The sequence below is a fragment of the Lithobates pipiens genome, unplaced genomic scaffold, assembly GCF_037356315.1.
Source record: "Lithobates pipiens isolate NorthernLeopardFrog02 unplaced genomic scaffold, aLitPip1_a1.2 Scaffold_126, whole genome shotgun sequence".
In the NCBI taxonomy this organism is placed as follows: domain Eukaryota; kingdom Metazoa; phylum Chordata; class Amphibia; order Anura; family Ranidae; genus Lithobates; species Lithobates pipiens.
In genome coordinates, this window is record NW_027507714.1 from 1,287,598 (window position 1) to 1,310,487 (window position 22,890).

Sequence of the window (22,890 nt, forward strand, 5' to 3'; positions counted from 1 at the left end):
TGCCTCGCCTTGTTGTTCCTCCTCCTCCTCCTCCTCCTGCCTCGCCTTGTTGTTCCTCCTCCTGCCTCGCCTTGTTGTTCCTCCTCCTCCTCCTCCTGCCTCGCCTTGTTGTTCCTCCTCCTCCTCCTCCTCCTGCCTCGCCTTGTTGTTCCTCCTCCTCCTCCTCCTCCTGCCTCGCCTTGTTGTTGTTCCTCCTCCTCTTCCTCCTCCTGCCTCGCCTTGTTGTTGTTCCTCCTCCTCCTCCTCTTCCTCCTCCTGCCTCGCCTTGTTGTTGTTCCTCCTCCTCCTCCTCTCTTCCTCCTCCTGCCTCGCCTTGTTGTTGTTCCTCCTCCTCCTCCTCTTCCTCCTCCTGCCTCGCCTTGTTGTTCCTCCTCTTCCTCCTCCTCCTGCCTCGCCTTGTTGTTCCTCCTCTTCCTCCTCCTCCTGCCTCGCCTTGTTGTTCCTCCTCTTCCTCCTCCTCCTGCCTCGCCTTGTTGTTCCTCCTCTTCCTCCTCCTCCTCCTCCTGCCTCGCCTTGTTGTTCCTCCTCCTGCCTCGCCTTGTTGTTCCTCCTCCTGCCTCGCCTTGTTGTTCCTCCTCCTGCCTCGCCTTGTTGTTCCTCCTCCTGCCTCGCTTGTTGTTCCTCCTCCTCCTCCTCCTCCTCCTGCCTCGCCTTGTTGTTCCTCCTCCTCCTCCTCCTCCTCCTGCCTCGCCTTGTTGTTCCTCCTCCTCCTCCTCCTCCTCCTGCCTCGCCTTGTTGTTCCTCCTCCTCCTGCCTCGCCTTGTTGTTCCTCCTCCTCCTCCTCCTCCTCCTGCCTCGCCTTGTTGTTCCTCCTCCTCCTCCTCCTGCCTCGCCTTGTTGTTCCTCCTCCTCCTCCTCCTCCTCCTCCTGCCTCGCCTTGTTGTTCCTCCTCCTCCTCCTCCTCCTGCCTCGCCTTGTTGTTCCTCCTCCTGCCTCGCCTTGTTGTTCCTCCTCCTGCCTCGCCTTGTTGTTCCTCCTCCTGCCTCGCTTGTTGTTCCTCCTCCTCCTCCTCCTCCTCCTGCCTCGCCTTGTTGTTCCTCCTCCTCCTCCTCCTCCTCCTGCCTCGCCTTGTTGTTCCTCCTCCTCCTGCCTCGCCTTGTTGTTCCTCCTCCTCCTCCTGCCTCGCTTGTTGTTCCTCCTCCTCCTCCTCCTGCCTCGCCTTGTTGTTCCTCCTCCTCCTCCTCCTGCCTCGCCTTGTTGTTCCTCCTCCTGCCTCGCCTTGTTGTTCCTCCTCCTGCCTCGCCTTGTTGTTCCTCCTCCTGCCTCGCCTTGTTGTTCCTCCTCCTCCTCCTCCTCCTCCTGCCTCGCCTTGTTGTTCCTCCTCCTCCTCCTCCTCCTCCTGCCTCGCCTTGTTGTTCCTCCTCCTCCTCCTCCTCCTGCCTCGCCTTGTTGTTCCTCCTCCTGCCTCGCCTTGTTGTTCCTCCTCCTCCTCCTCCTGCCTCGCCTTGTTGTTCCTCCTCCTCCTCCTCCTCCTGCCTCGCCTTGTTGTTCCTCCTCCTCCTCCTGCCTCGCCTTGTTGTTCCTCCTCCTGCCTCGCCTTGTTGTTCCTCCTCCTGCCTCGCCTTGTTGTTCCTCCTCCTGCCTCGCCTTGTTGTTCCTCCTCCTGCCTCGCTTGTTGTTCCTCCTCCTCCTCCTCCTCCTCCTGCCTCGCCTTGTTGTTCCTCCTCCTCCTGCCTCGCCTTGTTGTTCCTCCTCCTCCTGCCTCGCCTTGTTGTTCCTCCTCCTCCTCCTGCCTCGCCTTGTTGTTCCTCCTCCTCCTCCTCCTCCTGCCTCGCCTTGTTGTTCCTCCTCCTGCCTCGCCTTGTTGTTCCTCCTCCTCCTCCTGCCTCGCCTTGTTGTTCCTCCTCCTGCCTCGCCTTGTTGTTCCTCCTCCTGCCTCGCTTGTTGTTCCTCCTCCTCCTCCTCCTCCTCCTGCCTCGCCTTGTTGTTCCTCCTCCTCCTCCTCCTGCCTCGCCTTGTTGTTCCTCCTCCTCCTGCCTCGCCTTGTTGTTCCTCCTCCTCCTCCTCCTCCTGCCTCGCCTTGTTGTTCCTCCTCCTGCCTCGCCTTGTTGCTCTTCCCTCCTATCTACCCACTTCATGCCTATCTCTCCTCCTACCTCACCCAGACTTTTCTCCCTTTACCCATCTCACAGGCCTCCTGTCCCCTCCCCCGCCTCATCTGGCTTTTTCCTTTTTTATTTATTTATATTTTTTAGGCTCTTGTTACACTCCTAAAAGGTGACCGTTTTGGTTGTCTGGATTCTGTCATCATCTATTGCACACGAAGGGAGGAGACACAGCGCCTGGCAGCGATGCTTCGTACATGCCTGCAGGGGGTGGTAGTGAGTCGCACAGCAGAGGAGGACGAGTCGGTGAAGTATGACAGGAAGAAGGCGCTGGGTAGGAATAAGATGGTTTCTGGTCACCATCATTAATATGAGGTAACCAGGAAATCTCATTTGGACATTAAAATTTCTTCTTCTGCAGCAAAAAAGAAGATTCGCCGCCCACTGAAGTGGATGGCGGATACGTACCATGCAGGGTTGTCGGCTGCAGAGCGCCGGAGGGTACAGAACAACTTCATGAGCGGTCAGCTTCGAATCGTCGTTGCTACTGTGGCATTTGGGATGGGTCTGGACAAATCTGACGTTAGAGGGATCATCCATTACAATATGCCGAAAAACTTTGAGAGCTACGTCCAGGAGATTGGCAGAGCTGGGCGAGACGGCAAGGATGCCCACTGTCACCTCTTCCTAGACCCCAATGTAAGTCTTCCAATACAAAACGCATACAAAGATTCCTATGAGGCCTCCTTTACATTACAGACATTCCTGAGCCTCTGCTGCTATTTCAAGCACTGACCAATTGCTATGACTGGAGAATTCATTGTCTTCGGTAGGGTTGGAGGTCCTTTTCGGTGTCAATTTGTAGTGAAGGATCAGAGATATCATTGTCTTCAGAAGGGGTGGAGATCCATCAGATATTACATTGTAGCAGCCGGGGACTGGAGAAGTCATTGTCTTCAGAAGGGGTGGAGATCCATCAGATATCACATTGTAGCAGCCGGGGACTGGAGAAGTCCTTGTCTTCAGAAGGGGTGGAGGTCCATCAGATGTCACGTTTTAGTTGGGGGGACAGGAGAGTTCATTGTCTTCAGAAGGGGTGGAAGTCCATCAGATGTCACGTTTTAGTGAAGGATCAGAGATATCATTGTCTTCAGAAGGGGTGGAAGTCCATCAGATGGCACGTTTTAGTGGGGGGGACAGGAGAGTTCATTGTCTTCAGAAGGGGTGGAGGTCCATCAGATATCACGTAGCAGCCGGGGACTGGAGAAGTCATTGTCTTCAGAAGGGGTGGAGGACCATCAGATGTCACGTTTTTAGTGAGGAATCAGAGATATCATTGTCTTTGGAAGGGTTTGAGGTCCATCAGATGTCACGTTTTAGTGAAGGATCAGAGATATCATTGTCTTTGGAAGGGTTTGAGGTCCATCAGATGGCACGTTTTAGTGAGGAATCAGAGATATCATTGTCTTCGGAAGGGGTGGAGGTCCATCAGATATCACGTTTTAGTGAAGGATCAGAGATATCATTGTCTTCAGAAGGGGTGGAGGTCCATCAGATATCACGTTTTAGTGAAGGATCAGAGATATCATTGTCTTCAGAAGGGGTGGAGGTCCATCAGATGTCACGTTTTAGTGAAGGATCAGAGATATCATTGTCTTCAGAAGGGGTGGAGGTCCATCAGATATCACGTTTTAGTGAAGGATCAGAGATATCATTGTCTTCAGAAGGGGTGGAGGTCCATCAGATGGCACGTTTTAGTGAAGGATCAGAGATATCATTGTCTTCAGAAGGGGTGGAGGTCCATCAGATATCACATTGTAGCAGCCGGGGACTGGAGAAGTCATTGTCTTCAGAAGGGGTGGAGGTCCATCAGATGGCACGTTTTAGTGAAGGATCAGAGATATCATTGCCTTCAGAAGGGGTGGAGGTCCATCAGATGGCACATTTTTAGTGAAGGATCAGAGATATCATTGTCTTCAGAAGGGGTGGAGGTCCATCAGATGTCACGTTTTAGTGAAGAATCAGAGATATAATTGTCTTCAGAAGGGGTGGAGGACCATCAGATATCACGTTTTAGTGAAGGATCAGAGATATCATTGTCTTCAGAAGGGGTGGAGGTCCATCGGATGGCACGTTTTAGTGAAGGATCAGAGATATCATTGTCTTCAGAAGGGGTGGAGGTCCATCGGATGGCACGTTTTAGTGAAGGATCAGAGATATCATTGTCTTCAGAAAGGGTGGAGGTCCATCGGATGGCACGTTGCAGAGGAGGACAGGAGAATTCATTGTCTTCAGAAGAGTTGGAAGTCCATCGGATGGCACGTTGCAGAGGAGGACAGGAGAATTCATTGTCTTCAGAAGGGGTGGAGGTCCATCAGATGTCACGTTTTAGTGGGGGGTACAGGAGAGTTCATTGTCTTCAGAAGGGGTGGAGGTCCATCAGATGGCACGTTTTAGTGAAGGATCAGAGATATCATTGTCTTCAGAAGGGGTGGAGGTCCATCGGATGGCACGTTTTCGTGAAGGATCAGAGATATAATTGTCTTCAGAAGGGGTGGAGGACCATCAGATATCACGTTTTAGTGAAGGATCAGAGATATCATTGTCTTCAGAAGGGGTGGAGGTCCATCAGATGGCACGTTTTAGTGAAGGATCAGAGATATCATTGTCTTCAGAAGGGGTGGAGGTCCATCGGATGGCACGTTGCAGAGGAGGACAGGAGAATTCATTGTCTTCAGAAGAGTTGGAAGTCCATTAGGTATCCATGTTGTAGTGGAGGACTGGAAGATTCATTGTCTTCAGAAGGGTTGTTGGTCCATTGGATTGGGGCTAATGCCTCGTACACACGACTGAGTTCTGCTGAAACTGTCTTGCCTACACACGATCACACCAAAGTCTGACCGTCTAGAACACGGTGACGTACGACGGGACTAGAAAAAGGAAGTTGAGTAGCCAATAGCTGGCATCTCGTACTTGCTTCAAAGCATGCGTTGTTTTTGGTCCGTCAGAACAGCGTACAGATGAGCGGTTTTCCCGATGGGGATTGGTTCCGTCGGAAATATTTAAAACGTGTTCTATTTCTAGGTCCATCAGAATTTTCAAAAAAAAAAAAAAAAAAAGTCAGCTGAGGCCCCTACACATGATCGGAATATCCGATGAAAAGATTCCGTTGGACTTTTTCTGGCAGAAAGTCCGACCGTGTGTACGCGGCATCAACATTTCAAGTCCTGAGCTACTAGCTAGGTCTTAACAGGTATTCGCTACCAGTTGCCCCACCCAACTCCTACCCTGTCCTGCCCCTAATTCCACCCCTAAACAAACCCTCGTACATTTTGTCATGATATGACCCTGCTAAATGTTTTATGCAGAATTAAGTTCAAAAAATAAATATTAACATAATGAATATTAGTGCAGCATATCGGTGCAGCCTCATCAGTGCCCATCAATGCAGCAAGGATCACAGGGAGGAATCGTGAGGATTGGCAGTCGGATCACGCAGAGCGGGGGAACTCCTGCTGTAACACAGCTTGGAGATGAAATGCCGGCCGATGTCAAAGTCCCGCCTCCTGGCCTGGCATTGGACCAGTGTGCTGTCTATCATAGAGGCTGGTCCAGGAGGTGGGATTTGGTTTGACAGCGGCTGGCGTTTCATAGGCGAGCTGTGTCGCGGTAGGTGATCCAGTCAGCTCTCCTGGCAGAAGCGATCAGCCAGGAAACGGTCTGCCCAGCCCGTCCTGCTCCACACTCGCCCTCGGCTAATTTTCACTTGCCAAATGAAAGCAGGCGAGTGGAAATATTGAGGGCTGCATTAGATATCCTGTTGTAGTGGAGGACTGGAGAAGTCCTTGTCTTCAGAAGGGTTGGAGGCCCATCAGATATCGCGTCGCAGGGCACTGATTGTGGGGTGGCGGTTGCTCGGGCTCACAAAGGTCATCAGCTAATGGGGGTTTGGCAGGTTATTGGGCAGAATGAACCCTTCCCCCTCCTATTACTTCTGATACCTTTCTAGAAGGCTTGAGGGTTACACTTGATTGGTTGCTATGGCAGTTTTTACTTCTAAATCATCTGAGTTGTTCTTTGGTGTCTTTCAGGCGCAGGATTTGGATGAGTTGCGCAGACACGTGCACGCCGATTCCGTGGATTACATTACGGTGAAGAAACTTGTCCAGAGAGTCTTTCCTAAGTGCAAGTGCCGTGACATCCAGAAGAAGCGTGAAGCTCTGAGGAGGGTGAGATCCGACTAACATGTTTCTCTCCCTTTTGCTGAATTTACCTTTTTATTCTGTGAAATATAATGCCCCATTTATAGATCACCACCCTGGTGGGCGCAGACCTGTAGGAGAGGGACAGTGTGATTCTATTGCTCTATTTCCGTTTCCAGTGTCCTCAGTATACATTGGGTACAGGAATCCTTTATAGGGAGCCCTATTGGCAGCAGTAAAAGCCCCAGTTGGTGACCACTAGACCTCTGTGAGGCTCCTGTTACTTGTGGGGTTTGGAAAATCCAGCATTGCTTATCCTGCATCTGCAGGGTGCTACATGGGTTGGTGACACAAGAAGTGCACCTTTTGCCAGCTCTCATCTTACTGTTGTCACCTAATGATGAGATGAGACCTTACCCAACGGTTCATTGTCTGCTACCTGTGACCTTACCCAACAGTTCATTGTCTGCTACCTGTGACCTTACCCAACGGTTCATTGTCAGCTACCTGTGACCTTACCCAACGGTTCATTGTCTGCTACCTGTGACCTTACCCAACGGTTCATTGTCTGCTACCTGTGACCTTACCCAACAGTTCATTGTCTGCTACCTGTGACCTTACCCAACGGTTCATTGTCAGCTACCTGTGACCTTACCCAACGGTTCATTGTCCGCTACCTGTGACCTTACCCAACGGTTCATTGTCTGCTACCTGTGACCTTACCCAACAGTTCATTGTCTGCTACCTGTGACCTTACCCAACAGTTCATTGTCTGCTACCTGTGACCTTACCCAACAGTTCATTGTCTGCTACCTGTGACCTTACCCAACGGTTCATTGTCAGCTACCTGTGACCTTACCCAACGGTTCATTGTCCGCTACCTGTGACCTTACCCAACGGTTCATTGTCTGCTACCTGTGACCTTACCCAACGGTTCATTGTCTGCTACCTGTGACCTTACCCAACGGTTCATTGTCTGCTACCTGTGACCTTACCCAACGGTTCATTGTCTGCTACCTGTGACCTTACCCAATGGTTCATTGTCTGCTACCTGTGACCTTACCCAACGGTTCATTGTCTGCTACCTGTGACCTTACCCAACAGTTCATTGTCTGCTACCTGTGACCTTACCCAACAGTTCATTGTCTGCTACCTGTGACCTTACCCAACGGTTCATTGTCCGCTACCTGTGACCTTTACCCAATGGTTCATTGTCTGCTACCTGTGACCTTACCCAACGGTTCATTGTCAGCTACCTGTGACCTTACCCAACGGTTCATTGTCTGCTACCTGTGACCTTACCCAACGGTTCATTGTCTGCTACCTGTGACCTTACCCAATGGTTCATTGTCTGCTACCTGTGACCTTACCCAACGGTTCATTGTCTGCTACCTGTGACCTTACTCAATGGTTCATTGTCTGCTACCTGTGACCTTACCCAACGGTTCATTGTCCGCTACCTGTGACCTTACCCAATGGTTCATTGTCTGCTACCTGTGTGTGTGATGTGACCTTACCCAACGGTTCATTGTCTGCTACCTGTGACCTTACCCAACGGTTCATTGTCTGCTACCTGTGACCTTACCCAACGGTTCATTGTCTGCTACCTGTGACCTTACCCAACGGTTCATTGTCCGCTACCTGTGACCTTACCCAACGGTTCATTGTCCGCTACCTGTGACCTTACCCAGCGGTTCATTGTCAGCTACCTGTGTGTTACTTGACCTTACCCAACGGTTCATTGTCAGCTACCTGTGACCTTACCCAACGGTTCATTGTCTGCTACCTGTGTGTGATGTGACCTTACCCAACGGTTCATTGTCTGCTACCTGTGTGTGATGTGACCTTACCCAACGGTTCATTGTCCGCTACCTGTGTGTTACGTGACCTTACCCAACTGTTCATTGTCCGCTACCTGTGACCTTACCCAACGGTTCATTGTCTGCTACCGGTGACCTTACCCAACGGTTCATTGTCAGCTACCTGTGACCTTACCCAACGGTTCATTGTCAGCTACCAGTGACCTTACCCAACGGTTCATTGTCAGCTACCAGTGACCTTACCCAACGGTTCATTGTCTGCTACCGGTGACCTTACCCAACGGTTCATTGTCAGCTACCTGTGACCTTACCCAACGGTTCATTGTCAGCTACCAGTGACCTTACCCAACGGTTCATTGTCAGCTACCAGTGACCTTACCCAACGGTTCATTGTCTGCTACCAGTGACCTTACCCAACGGTTCATTGTCTGCTACCTGTGACCTTACCCAATGGTTCATTGTCTGCTACCTGTGTGTGTCGTCACCTTACCCAACGGTTCATTGTCTGCTACCTGTGACCTTACCCAATGGTTCATTGTCTGCTACCTGTGTGATGTGACCTTACCCAACGGTTCATTGTCCGCTACCTGTGACCTTACCCAACGGTTCATTGTCCGCTACCTGTGACCTTACCCAATGGTTCATTGTCTGCTACCTGTGACCTTACCCAATGGTTCATTGTCTGCTACCTGTGACCTTACCCAACGGTTCATTGTCTGCTACCTGTGACCTTACCCAATGGTTCATTGTCTGCTACCTGTGACCTTACCCAACGGTTCATTGTCTGCTACCTGTGACCTTACCCAACGGTTCATTGTCTGCTACCTGTGACCTTACTCAATGGTTCATTGTCTGCTACCTGTGACCTTACCCAACAGTTCATTGTCTGCTACCTGTGACCTTACCCAACGGTTCATTGTCTGCTACCGGTGACCTTACCCAACGGTTCATTGTCTGCTACCTGTGACCTTACCCAACAGTTCATTGTCTGCTACCTGTGACCTTACCCAACGGTTCATTGTCTGCTACCTGTGACCTTACCCAACGGTTCATTGTCCGCTACCTGTGACCTTTACCCAATGGTTCATTGTCTGCTACCGGTGACCTTACCCAATGGTTCATTGTCTGCTACCTGTGACCTTACCCAACGGTTCATTGTCAGCTACCTGTGACCTTACCCAACGGTTCATTGTCTGCTACCTGTGACCTTACCCAACGGTTCATTGTCTGCTACCTGTGACCTTACCCAACAGTTCATTGTCTGCTACCTGTGACCTTACCCAACGGTTCATTGTCTGCTACCGGTGACCTTACCCAACAGTTCATTGTCTGCTACCTGTGACCTTACCCAACAGTTCATTGTCTGCTACCTGTGACCTTACCCAACGGTTCATTGTCTGCTACCTGTGACCTTACCCAATGGTTCATTGTCTGCTACCTGTGACCTTACCCAACGGTTCATTGTCTGCTACCTGTGACCTTACTCAATGGTTCATTGTCCGCTACCTGTGACCTTACCCAACGGTTCATTGTCTGCTACCTGTGTGTGTGATGTGACCTTACCCAACGGTTCATTGTCTGCTACCTGTGACCTTACCCAACGGTTCATTGTCTGCTACCTGTGACCTTACCCAACGGTTCATTGTCTGCTACCTGTGACCTTACCCAACGGTTCATTGTCCGCTACCTGTGACCTTACCCAACGGTTCATTGTCCGCTACCTGTGACCTTACCCAGCGGTTCATTGTCAGCTACCTGTGTGTTACTTGACCTTACCCAACGGTTCATTGTCAGCTACCTGTGACCTTACCCAACGGTTCATTGTCTGCTACCTGTGTGTGATGTGACCTTACCCAACGGTTCATTGTCTGCTACCTGTGTGTGATGTGACCTTACCCAACGGTTCATTGTCCGCTACCTGTGTGTTACGTGACCTTACCCAACGGTTCATTGTCTGCTACCGGTGACCTTACCCAACGGTTCATTGTCTGCTACCGGTGACCTTACCCAACGGTTCATTGTCAGCTACCTGTGACCTTACCCAACGGTTCATTGTCGGCTACCAGTGACCTTACCCAACGGTTCATTGTCAGCTACCAGTGACCTTACCCAACGGTTCATTGTCTGCTACCAGTGACCTTACCCAACGGTTCATTGTCTGCTACCTGTGACCTTACCCAATGGTTCATTGTCTGCTACCTGTGTGTGTCGTCACCTTACCCAACGGTTCATTGTCTGCTACCTGTGACCTTACCCAACGGTTCATTGTCTGCTACCTGTGTGATGTGACCTTACCCAACGGTTCATTGTCCGCTACCTGTGACCTTACCCAACGGTTCATTGTCCGCTACCTGTGACCTTACCCAATGGTTCATTGTCTGCTACCTGTGACCTTACCCAACGGTTCATTGTCTGCTACCTGTGACCTTACCCAATGGTTCATTGTCTGCTACCTGTGACCTTACCCAACGGTTCATTGTCTGCTACCTGTGACCTTACCCAACGGTTCATTGTCTGCTACCTGTGACCTTACTCAATGGTTCATTGTCTGCTACCTGTGACCTTACCCAACAGTTCATTGTCTGCTACCTGTGACCTTACCCAACGGTTCATTGTCTGCTACCTGTGACCTTACCCAACGGTTCATTGTCTGCTACCGGTGACCTTACCCAACGGTTCATTGTCTGCTACCTGTGACCTTACCCAACAGTTCATTGTCTGCTACCTGTGACCTTACCCAACGGTTCATTGTCTGCTACCTGTGACCTTACCCAACGGTTCATTGTCTGCTACCTGTGACCTTACCCAACGGTTCATTGTCTGCTACCTGTGACCTTACCCAACGGTTCATTGTCCGCTACCTGTGACCTTACCCAGCGGTTCATTGTCAGCTACCTGTGTGTTACTTGACCTTACCCAACGGTTCATTGTCAGCTACCTGTGACCTTACCCAACGGTTCATTGTCTGCTACCTGTGTGTGATGTGACCTTACCCAACGGTTCATTGTCTGCTACCTGTGTGTGATGTGACCTTACCCAACGGTTCATTGTCCGCTACCTGTGTGTTACGTGACCTTACCCAACTGTTCATTGTCCGCTACCTGTGACCTTACCCAACGGTTCATTGTCTGCTACCGGTGACCTTACCCAACGGTTCATTGTCAGCTACCTGTGACCTTACCCAACGGTTCATTGTCAGCTACCAGTGACCTTACCCAACGGTTCATTGTCAGCTACCAGTGACCTTACCCAACGGTTCATTGTCTGCTACCGGTGACCTTACCCAACGGTTCATTGTCAGCTACCTGTGACCTTACCCAACGGTTCATTGTCAGCTACCAGTGACCTTACCCAACGGTTCATTGTCAGCTACCAGTGACCTTACCCAACGGTTCATTGTCTGCTACCAGTGACCTTACCCAACGGTTCATTGTCTGCTACCTGTGACCTTACCCAATGGTTCATTGTCTGCTACCTGTGTGTGTCGTCACCTTACCCAACGGTTCATTGTCTGCTACCTGTGACCTTACCCAATGGTTCATTGTCTGCTACCTGTGTGATGTGACCTTACCCAACGGTTCATTGTCCGCTACCTGTGACCTTACCCAACGGTTCATTGTCCGCTACCTGTGACCTTACCCAATGGTTCATTGTCTGCTACCTGTGACCTTACCCAATGGTTCATTGTCTGCTACCTGTGACCTTACCCAACGGTTCATTGTCTGCTACCTGTGACCTTACCCAATGGTTCATTGTCTGCTACCTGTGACCTTACCCAACGGTTCATTGTCTGCTACCTGTGACCTTACCCAACGGTTCATTGTCTGCTACCTGTGACCTTACTCAATGGTTCATTGTCTGCTACCTGTGACCTTACCCAACAGTTCATTGTCTGCTACCTGTGACCTTACCCAACGGTTCATTGTCTGCTACCGGTGACCTTACCCAACGGTTCATTGTCTGCTACCTGTGACCTTACCCAACAGTTCATTGTCTGCTACCTGTGACCTTACCCAACGGTTCATTGTCTGCTACCTGTGACCTTACCCAACGGTTCATTGTCCGCTACCTGTGACCTTTACCCAATGGTTCATTGTCTGCTACCGGTGACCTTACCCAATGGTTCATTGTCTGCTACCTGTGACCTTACCCAACGGTTCATTGTCAGCTACCTGTGACCTTACCCAACGGTTCATTGTCTGCTACCTGTGACCTTACCCAACGGTTCATTGTCTGCTACCTGTGACCTTACCCAACAGTTCATTGTCTGCTACCTGTGACCTTACCCAACGGTTCATTGTCTGCTACCGGTGACCTTACCCAACAGTTCATTGTCTGCTACCTGTGACCTTACCCAACAGTTCATTGTCTGCTACCTGTGACCTTACCCAACGGTTCATTGTCTGCTACCTGTGACCTTACCCAATGGTTCATTGTCTGCTACCTGTGACCTTACCCAACGGTTCATTGTCTGCTACCTGTGACCTTACTCAATGGTTCATTGTCCGCTACCTGTGACCTTACCCAACGGTTCATTGTCTGCTACCTGTGTGTGTGATGTGACCTTACCCAACGGTTCATTGTCTGCTACCTGTGACCTTACCCAACGGTTCATTGTCTGCTACCTGTGACCTTACCCAACGGTTCATTGTCTGCTACCTGTGACCTTACCCAACGGTTCATTGTCCGCTACCTGTGACCTTACCCAACGGTTCATTGTCCGCTACCTGTGACCTTACCCAGCGGTTCATTGTCAGCTACCTGTGTGTTACTTGACCTTACCCAACGGTTCATTGTCAGCTACCTGTGACCTTACCCAACGGTTCATTGTCTGCTACCTGTGTGTGATGTGACCTTACCCAACGGTTCATTGTCTGCTACCTGTGTGTGATGTGACCTTACCCAACGGTTCATTGTCCGCTACCTGTGTGTTACGTGACCTTACCCAACGGTTCATTGTCTGCTACCGGTGACCTTACCCAACGGTTCATTGTCTGCTACCGGTGACCTTACCCAACGGTTCATTGTCAGCTACCTGTGACCTTACCCAACGGTTCATTGTCGGCTACCAGTGACCTTACCCAACGGTTCATTGTCAGCTACCAGTGACCTTACCCAACGGTTCATTGTCTGCTACCAGTGACCTTACCCAACGGTTCATTGTCTGCTACCTGTGACCTTACCCAATGGTTCATTGTCTGCTACCTGTGTGTGTCGTCACCTTACCCAACGGTTCATTGTCTGCTACCTGTGACCTTACCCAACGGTTCATTGTCTGCTACCTGTGTGATGTGACCTTACCCAACGGTTCATTGTCCGCTACCTGTGACCTTACCCAACGGTTCATTGTCCGCTACCTGTGACCTTACCCAATGGTTCATTGTCTGCTACCTGTGACCTTACCCAACGGTTCATTGTCTGCTACCTGTGACCTTACCCAATGGTTCATTGTCTGCTACCTGTGACCTTACCCAACGGTTCATTGTCTGCTACCTGTGACCTTACCCAACGGTTCATTGTCTGCTACCTGTGACCTTACTCAATGGTTCATTGTCTGCTACCTGTGACCTTACCCAACAGTTCATTGTCTGCTACCTGTGACCTTACCCAACGGTTCATTGTCTGCTACCTGTGACCTTACCCAACGGTTCATTGTCTGCTACCGGTGACCTTACCCAACGGTTCATTGTCTGCTACCTGTGACCTTACCCAACAGTTCATTGTCTGCTACCTGTGACCTTACCCAACGGTTCATTGTCTGCTACCTGTGACCTTACCCAACGGTTCATTGTCCGCTACCTGTGACCTTTACCCAATGGTTCATTGTCTGCTACCGGTGACCTTACCCAATGGTTCATTGTCTGCTACCTGTGACCTTACCCAACGGTTCATTGTCAGCTACCTGTGACCTTACCCAACGGTTCATTGTCTGCTACCTGTGACCTTACCCAATGGTTCATTGTCTGCTACCTGTGACCTTACCCAACGGTTCATTGTCTGCTACCTGTGACCTTACTCAATGGTTCATTGTCCGCTACCTGTGACCTTACCCAACGGTTCATTGTCTGCTACCTGTGTGTGTGATGTGACCTTACCCAACGGTTCATTGTCTGCTACCTGTGACCTTACCCAACGGTTCATTGTCCGCTACCTGTGACCTTACCCAACGGTTCATTGTCCGCTACCTGTGACCTTACCCAGCGGTTCATTGTCAGCTACCTGTGTGTTACTTGACCTTACCCAACGGTTCATTGTCAGCTACCTGTGACCTTACCCAACGGTTCATTGTCTGCTACCTGTGTGTGATGTGACCTTACCCAACGGTTCATTGTCTGCTACCTGTGTGTGATGTGACCTTACCCAACGGTTCATTGTCCGCTACCTGTGTGTTACGTGACCTTACCCAACTGTTCATTGTCCGCTACCTGTGACCTTACCCAACGGTTCATTGTCTGCTACCGGTGACCTTACCCAACGGTTCATTGTCAGCTACCTGTGACCTTACCCAACGGTTCATTGTCAGCTACCAGTGACCTTACCCAACGGTTCATTGTCAGCTACCAGTGACCTTACCCAACGGTTCATTGTCTGCTACCAGTGACCTTACCCAACGGTTCATTGTCTGCTACCGGTGACCTTAGCCAACGGTTCATTGTCAGCTACCAGTGACCTTACCCAACGGTTCATTGTCAGCTACCAGTGACCTTACCCAACGGTTCATTGTCAGCTACCAGTGACCTTACCCAACGGTTCATTGTCTGCTACCAGTGACCTTACCCAACGGTTCATTGTCTGCTACCTGTCACCTTACCCAATGGTTCATTGTCTGCTACCTGTGTGTGTCGTCACCTTACCCAACGGTTCATTGTCTGCTACCTGTGACCTTACCCAATGGTTCATTGTCTGCTACCTGTGTGATGTGACCTTACCCAACGGTTCATTGTCTGCTACCTGTGTGTGTTGTGACCTTATCCAACGGTTCATTGTCAGCTACCTGTGACCTTATCCAACGGTTCATTGTCAGCTACCTGTGACCTTACCCAACGGTTCATTGTCAGCTACCTGTGACCTTACCCAACAGTTCATTATCAGCTACCGGTGACCTTACCCAACGGTTCATTGTCTGCTACCTGTGTGTGTTGTGACCTTATCCAACTGTTCATTGTCTGCTGCCTGTGACCTTACCCAACGGTTTATTGTCTGCTACCTGTGTTTTTACGTGACCTTACCCAAGTGTTCATTGTCTGCTACCTGTGTGTGACGTGACCTTACCCAATGGTTCATTGTCTGCTACCTGTGTGTGACGTGACCTTACCCAACGGTTCATTGTCTGCTACCTGTGACCTTACCCAACGGTTCATTGTCTGCTACGTGTGTGTGTCGTGTTGCTGCTTTCTTGCCAGCAAAGACCCTTCTCAGGCTATGGCATCATTGCCCCCATTGTCCAAGCTTGATTGGTGCTCTGTATACATGAGGATGGGGTTGGGGGGGCGGGGGGGGGGGGGGGGGGCGTCAGCTTCTTGTGCAGAGGTTAATCATGATCACAACTTCTCTAAGTACTGATATCGTTCAGCTCATCAAGTGATTACTGCTATTGAGTGCAGAATTTTCTCTCCTATAGTACTAATATATCTGTGTATCACTTTCTGCGTTATCACAACAAAACCACCTTCAGTACAACATGACATCTAGACCTTTGTATGGTATCTTCGGCTCCATAACTGGTGTCCTCCTTCTCCTCCCCATCTTCTGGCCTGCAGGGCTGTGAGCTGAACGATGATGAAATGTTGGATTTTCTGGCACAATGTGATGGTCAGGAAGAGGTCGGGAAAATGTCTCCATCTGTGGAGAAAGCGGTGGAGCGAGCGTGCCATAGACACGAGCGTGTTCTTCCTATAGAGGAGACGGTGTTCATTGTCTGCTACCTGTGACCTTACCCAACGGTTCATTGTCTGCTACCTGTGACCTTACCCAACGGTTCATTGTCTGCTACCTGTGACCTTACCCAACGGTTCATTGTCTGCTACCTGTGACCTTACCCAACGGTTCATTGTCTGCTACCTGTGACCTTACCCAATGGTTCATTGTCCGCTACCTGTGACCTTACCCAACGGTTCATTGTCTGCTACCTGTGACCTTACCCAATGGTTCATTGTCCGCTACCTGTGACCTTACCCAACGGTTCATTGTCCGCTACCTGTGACCTTACCCAATGGTTCATTGTCTGCTACCTGTGACCTTACCCAACGGTTCATTGTCCGCTACCTGTGACCTTACCCAAAGGTTCATTGTCTGCTACCTGTGTGTGTGATGTGACCTTACCCAACGGTTCATTGTCTGCTACCTGTGACCTTACTCAATGGTTCATTGTCTGCTACCTGTGACCTTACCCAACGGTTCATTGTCTGCTACCTGTGACCTTACCCAACGGTTCATTGTCTGCTACCTGTGACCTTACTCAATGGTTCATTGTCTGCTACCTGTGACCTTACCCAATGGTTCATTGTCCGCTACCTGTGACCTTACCCAACGGTTCATTGTCCGCTACCTGTGACCTTACCCAGCGGTTCATTGTCCGCTACCTGTGACCTTACCCAACGGTTCATTGTCTGCTACCTGTGACCTTACCCAACGGTTCATTGTCCGCTACCTGTGACCTTTACCCAACGGTTCATTGTCCGCTACCTGTGACCTTACCCAACGGTTCATTGTCAGCTACCTGTGACCTTACCCAACGGTTCATTGTCTGCTACCTGTGTGTGATGTGACCTTACCCAACGGTTCATTGTCCGCTACCTGTGTGTTACGTGACCTTACCCAACTGTTCATTGTCCGCTACCTGTGACCTTACCCAACGGTTCATTGTCTGCTACCTGTGACCTTACCCAACGGTTCATTATCAGCTACCTGTGTGTTACTTGACCTTACCCAACGGTTCATTGTCAGCTACCTGTGACCTTAGCCAACGGTTCATTGTCTGCTACCTGTGTGTGATGTGACCTTACCCAACGGTTCATTGTCCGCTACCTGTGTGTTACGTGACCTTACCCAACTGTTCATTGTCCGCTACCTGTGACCTTATCCAACGGTTCATTGTCAGCTACCTGTGACCTTACCCAACGGTTCATTGTCAGCTACCTGTGACCTTACCCAACGGTTCATTGTCAGCTACCTGTGACCTTACCCAACGGTTCATTGTCAGCTACCTGTGACCTTACCCAACGGTTCATTGTCAGCTACCTGTGACCTTACCCAATGGTTCATTGTCTGCTACCTGTGTGTGTCGTCACCTTACCCAACGGTTCATTGTCTGCTACCTGTGACCTTACCCAATGGTTCATTGTCTGCTACCTGTGTGATGTGACCTTACCCAACGGTTCATTGTCTGCTACCTGTGTGTGTTGTGACCTTATCCAACGGTTCATTGTCAGCTACCTGTGACCTTATCCAACGGTTCATTGTCAGCTACCTGTGACCTTACCCAACGGTTCATTGTCAGCTACCTGTGACCTTACCCAATGGTTCATTGTCTGCTACCTGTGTGTGTCGTCACCTTACCCAACGGTTCATTGTCTGCTACCTGTGACCTTACCCAATGGTTCATTGTCTGCTACCTGTGTGATGTGACCTTACCCAACGGTTCATTGTCTGCTACCTGTGTGTGTTGTGACCTTATCCAACGGTTCATTGTCCGCTACCTGTGACCTTATCCAACGGTTCATTGTCAGCTACCTGTGACCTTACCCAACGGTTCATTGTCAGCTACCTGTGACCTTACCCAACGGTTCATTGTCTGCTACCTGTGTGTGTTGTGACCTTATCCAACGGTTCATTGTCCGCTACCTGTGACCTTATCCAACGGTTCATTGTCAGCTACCTGTGACCTTACCCAACGGTTCATTGTCAGCTACCTGTGACCTTACCCAACGGTTCATTGTCAGCTACCTGTGACCTTATCCAACGGTTCATTGTCAGCTACCTGTGACCTTATCCAACGGTTCATTGTCAGCTACCTGTGACCTTACCCAACGGTTCATTGTCAGCTACCTGTGACCTTACCCAACGGTTCATTGTCAGCTACCTGTGACCTTACCCAACGGTTCATTGTCAGCTACCTGTGACCTTACCCAACGGTTCATTGTCAGCTACCTGTGACCTTACCCAACGGTTCATTGTCAGCTACCTGTGACCTTACCCAATGGTTCATTGTCTGCTACCTGTGTGATGTGACCTTACCCAACGGTTCATTGTCTGCTACCTGTGTGATGTGACCTTACCCAACGGTTCATTGTCTGCTACCTGTGTGTGTTGTGACCTTATCCAACGGTTCATTGTCAGCTACCTGTGACCTTATCCAACGGTTCATTGTCAGCTACCTGTGACCTTATCCAACGGTTCATTGTCAGCTACCTGTGACCTTACCCAACGGTTCATTGTCAGCTACCTGTGACCTTACCCAACGGTTCATTATCAGCTACCGGTGACCTTACCCAACGGTTCATTGTCTGCTACCTGTGTGTGTTGTGACCTTATCCAACTGTTCATTGTCTGCTGCCTGTGACCTTACCCAACGGTTTATTGTCTGCTACCTGTGTTTTTACGTGACCTTACCCAACGGTTCATTGTCTGCTACCTGTGACCTTACCCAACTGTTCATTGTCTGCTACCTGTGTGTGACGTGACCTTACCCAACGGTTCATTGTCTGCTACCTGTGACCTTACCCAACGGTTCATTGTCTGCTACCTGTGACCTTACCCAACGGTTCATTGTCTGCTACCTGTGACCTTACCCAACGGTTCATTGTCTGCTACCTGTGACCTTACCCAGCGGTTCATTGTCTCCTACCTGTGTGTGTGTCGTGTTGCTGCTTTCTTGCCAGCAAAGACCCTTCTCAGGCTATGGCATCATTGCCCCCATTGTCCAAGCTTGATTGGTGCTCTGTATACATGAGGATGGGGTTGGAGGGGCGGGGGGGGGGGGGCGTCAGCTTGTTGCGCAGAGGTTAATCATGATCACAACTTCTCTAAGTACTGATATCGTTCACAACTAAAAATATAGGTGCTTTGGTAAAAAGTGCTTTTGCTTACATATATGAGCCAATACTTATACTCTAAAAAGTGACAATCAAAAAGGCATTGTGAAAATACCAAGTGAAAACATCAAAAAGATCATGTAATGTCCAATCCAAAATATATTATAATGTCCAACTAAAAATATTTGTTCAAAGTCGCATCATCTAGTTGTTGAAAAAACGCATAAGACTTTTATCAGATAGGAAGGTGAAGCAAGGTGACTGGTGTAAAAAAGGTTAAATTCCTCTCCGGTGCGCCACTCTGTGTTAGAGAAAAAATGTATATATGCGCTCACCAGACATTAAACCCTCAATGGGTTAACCAAGCAGTCACAGTATGAGCCACTGTGCAGCTTTCTCAGGGCTCTGCCACCGCTGTGCTGTGGGGATATTTTGCACTCTTCCTTCCGTGAATGGTCCGTTTAGCGTTTGTACATGAAGGGAAACAGAAGTACAACCATGGTGCAATATTGTTGTGTAAACGTACTATGTTTATTAAAATCAGTTTACTCACAAATTCCAAAAAGACAGGACGTGCACCTTACACTGCTATTCAAGCAGTAACGCCGGCGCAACATATTTTATAGCGATCTGTCTTTTTGGAATTTGTGAGTAAACTGATTTTAATAAACATAGTACGTTTACACAACAATATTGCACCATGGTTGTACTTCTGTTTCCCTTCATGTACAAACGCTAAACGGACCATTCACGGAAGGAAGAGTGCAAAATATCCCCACAGCACAGCGGTGGCAGAGCCCTGAGAAAGCTGCACAGTGGCTCATACTGTGACTGCTTGGTTAACCCATTGAGGGTTTAATGTCTGGTGAGCGCATATATACATTTTTTCTCTAACACAGAGTGGCGCACCGGAGAGGAATTTAACCTTTTTTACACCAGTCACCTTGCTTCACCTTCCTATCTGATAAAAGTCTTATGCGTTTTTTCAACAACTAGATGATGCGACTTTGAACAAATATTTTTAGTTGGACATTATAATAAATTTTGGATTGGACATTACATGATCTTTTTGATGTTTTCACTTGGTATTTTCACAATGCCTTTTTGATTGTCACTTTTTAGAGTATAAGTATTGGCTCATATATGTAAGCAAAAGCACTTTTTACCAAAGCACCTATATTTTTAGTTGTGATAGATTAGTTGTATTTTTTACCACACTTGTGCATGGTTGTTTTGTAAGATAACGGATACACATTTTCATTCACATATATTTTTAATATCACGTATATAGTGTATATGTGAAATTCCCACATTGGGCTTCATTTCATGTAATTTGCAGAGTATTAGCATTTTTAGTACACCATTTAGGTTTTAGCGCCAAAGCTCAATTTACTTTTCAGATTTCTAGTCTATTCCCATCTTGAGGGATAGGTTTCAAGCACAGGCAGCTTTAACCCCTCACAGTTCACTTTATTGTAGTCATTTTAACATTTAAACTTATTTAAACTTGTCTAGCGAACAGGTAAATTTGTCCATAGCGCAATCTTATCTTTTCTTATTGCTACTGATATCGTTCAGCTCATCAAGTGATTACTGCTATTGAGTGCAGAATTTTCTCTCCTATAGTACTAATATATCTGTGTATCACTTTCTGCGTTATCACAACAAAACCACCTTCAGTACAACATGATATCTAGACCTTTTGTATGGTATCTTCGGCTTCATAACTGGTGTCCTCCTTCTCCTCCCCATCTTCTGGCCTGCAGGGCTGTGAGCTGAACGATGATGAAATGTTGGATTTTCTGGCACAATGTGATGGTCAGGAAGAGGTCGGGAAAATGTCTCCATCTGTGGAGAAAGCGGTGGAGCGAGCGTGCCATAGACACGAGCGTGTTCTTCCTATAGAGGAGACGGTGCAGGCGCTGGATGTCCGGGAGGAAGGTGAGCTCCTTACAGCATCTTCTGGCTCCATTCTTCTTCTTTCTTACCAGCAAATTAATCCAAGTCCAAAATAAATGGTACAACCACCAATGTGTGAAGTCCAAAGGTGATGATTCACTGCCCACCACATATCGGGAAATCGGCTCTCTGCAGAAAGTACTTCCATCTCTGAGACCGGAAAATCTGCACTGTAACTGGTGTCTGCTAACTGGAGATGCTGGACCACATTTTACACACCATGTCCACACAAAAAATTATTATTGGGGGGAAATTGGGAGGAGTTCTAACACTTCAGGTCCAGCTGTGGCATCACTAGAAAGTGGGTGGAGCATCAAGAGGGGTGTGGCATGTCAGTACTGCACTATTGAATGTACATTTATACTAAAAAACCTTTCTTGGGTGTTTATATCTCTCAATAGTTGTATCCTCGTACTCCAGATATTGGGTCTATATCCCATTAATAATGGTATCCTCATACTATAGATATTGGGTCTATATCCCATCAGTAATGGTATCCTCATACTATAGATATTGGGTCTATATCCCATCAATAATGGTATCCTCATACTTTCGATATTGGGGTCTATATCCCATCAATAATGGTATTCTCATACTGTATATATTGGGTCTATATCCCATCAATAATGGTATCCTCATACTCCAGATATTGGGTCTATATCCCATCAATAATGGTATCCTCATACTATAGATATTGGGGTCTATATCCCATCAATAATGGTATTCTCATACTGTATATATTGGGTCTATATCCCATCAATAATGGTATCCTCATACTCCAGATATTGGGTCTATATCCCATCAATAATGGTATCCTCATACTATAGATATTGGGTCTATATCCCATCAATAATGGTATCCTCATACTGTAGATATTGGGTCTATATCCCATCAATAATGGTATCCTCATACTATAGATATTGGGTCTATATCCCATCAATAATGGTATCCTCATACTTTCGATATTGGGGTCTATATCCCATCAATAATGGTATTCTCATACTGTATATATTGGGTCTATATCCCATCAATAATGGTATCCTCATACTCCAGATATTGGGTCTATATCCCATCAATAATGGTATCCTCATACTATAGATATTGGGTCTATATCCCATCAATAATGGTATCCTCATACTATAGATATTGGGTCTATATCCCATCAATAATGGTATCCTCATACTATAGATATTGGGTCTATATCCCATCAATAATGGTATCCTCATACTGTAGATATTGGGTCTATATCCCATCAATAATGGTATCCTCATACTCCAGATATTGGGTCTATATCCCATCAATAATGGTATCCTCATACTATAGATATTGGGGTCTATATCCCATCAATAATGGTATTCTCATACTGTATATATTGGATCTATATCCCATCAATAATGGTATCCTCATACTGTATATATTGGGTCTATATCCCATCAATAATGGTATCCTCATACTCCAGATATTGGGTCTATATCCCATCAATAATGGTATCCTCATACTCCAGATATTGGGTCTATATCCCATCAATAATGGTATCCTCATACTCCAGATACTGGGGTCTATATCCCATCAATAATGGTATCCTCATACTATAGATATTGGGTCTATATCCCATCAATAATGGTATCCTCATACTTTCGATATTGGGGTCTATATCCCATCAATAATGGTATTCTCATACTGTATATATTGGGTCTATATCCCATCAATAATGGTATCCTCATACTCCAGATATTGGGTCTATATCCCATCAATAATGGTATCCTCATACTATACATATTGGGTCTATATCCCATCAATAATGGTATCCTCATACTATAGATATTGGGGT

General features: G+C 48.2%; 1 protein-coding gene across 1 annotated transcript in view; it reads left to right on the forward strand.

The window, feature by feature from the left end:
- Positions 1 to 22,890, forward strand: part of RECQL4 (RecQ like helicase 4) — a gene marked incomplete at its 5' end in the record, with an annotated part of 87,525 nt that overhangs the window by 42,500 nt on the left and 22,135 nt on the right. The window contains 4 exon segments of the mRNA XM_077474750.1: positions 2,196 to 2,379; positions 2,467 to 2,744; positions 6,137 to 6,274; positions 20,867 to 21,041. Of these exon segments, the coding sequence (XP_077330876.1) occupies positions 2,196 to 2,379; positions 2,467 to 2,744; positions 6,137 to 6,274; positions 20,867 to 21,041 (775 nt within the window).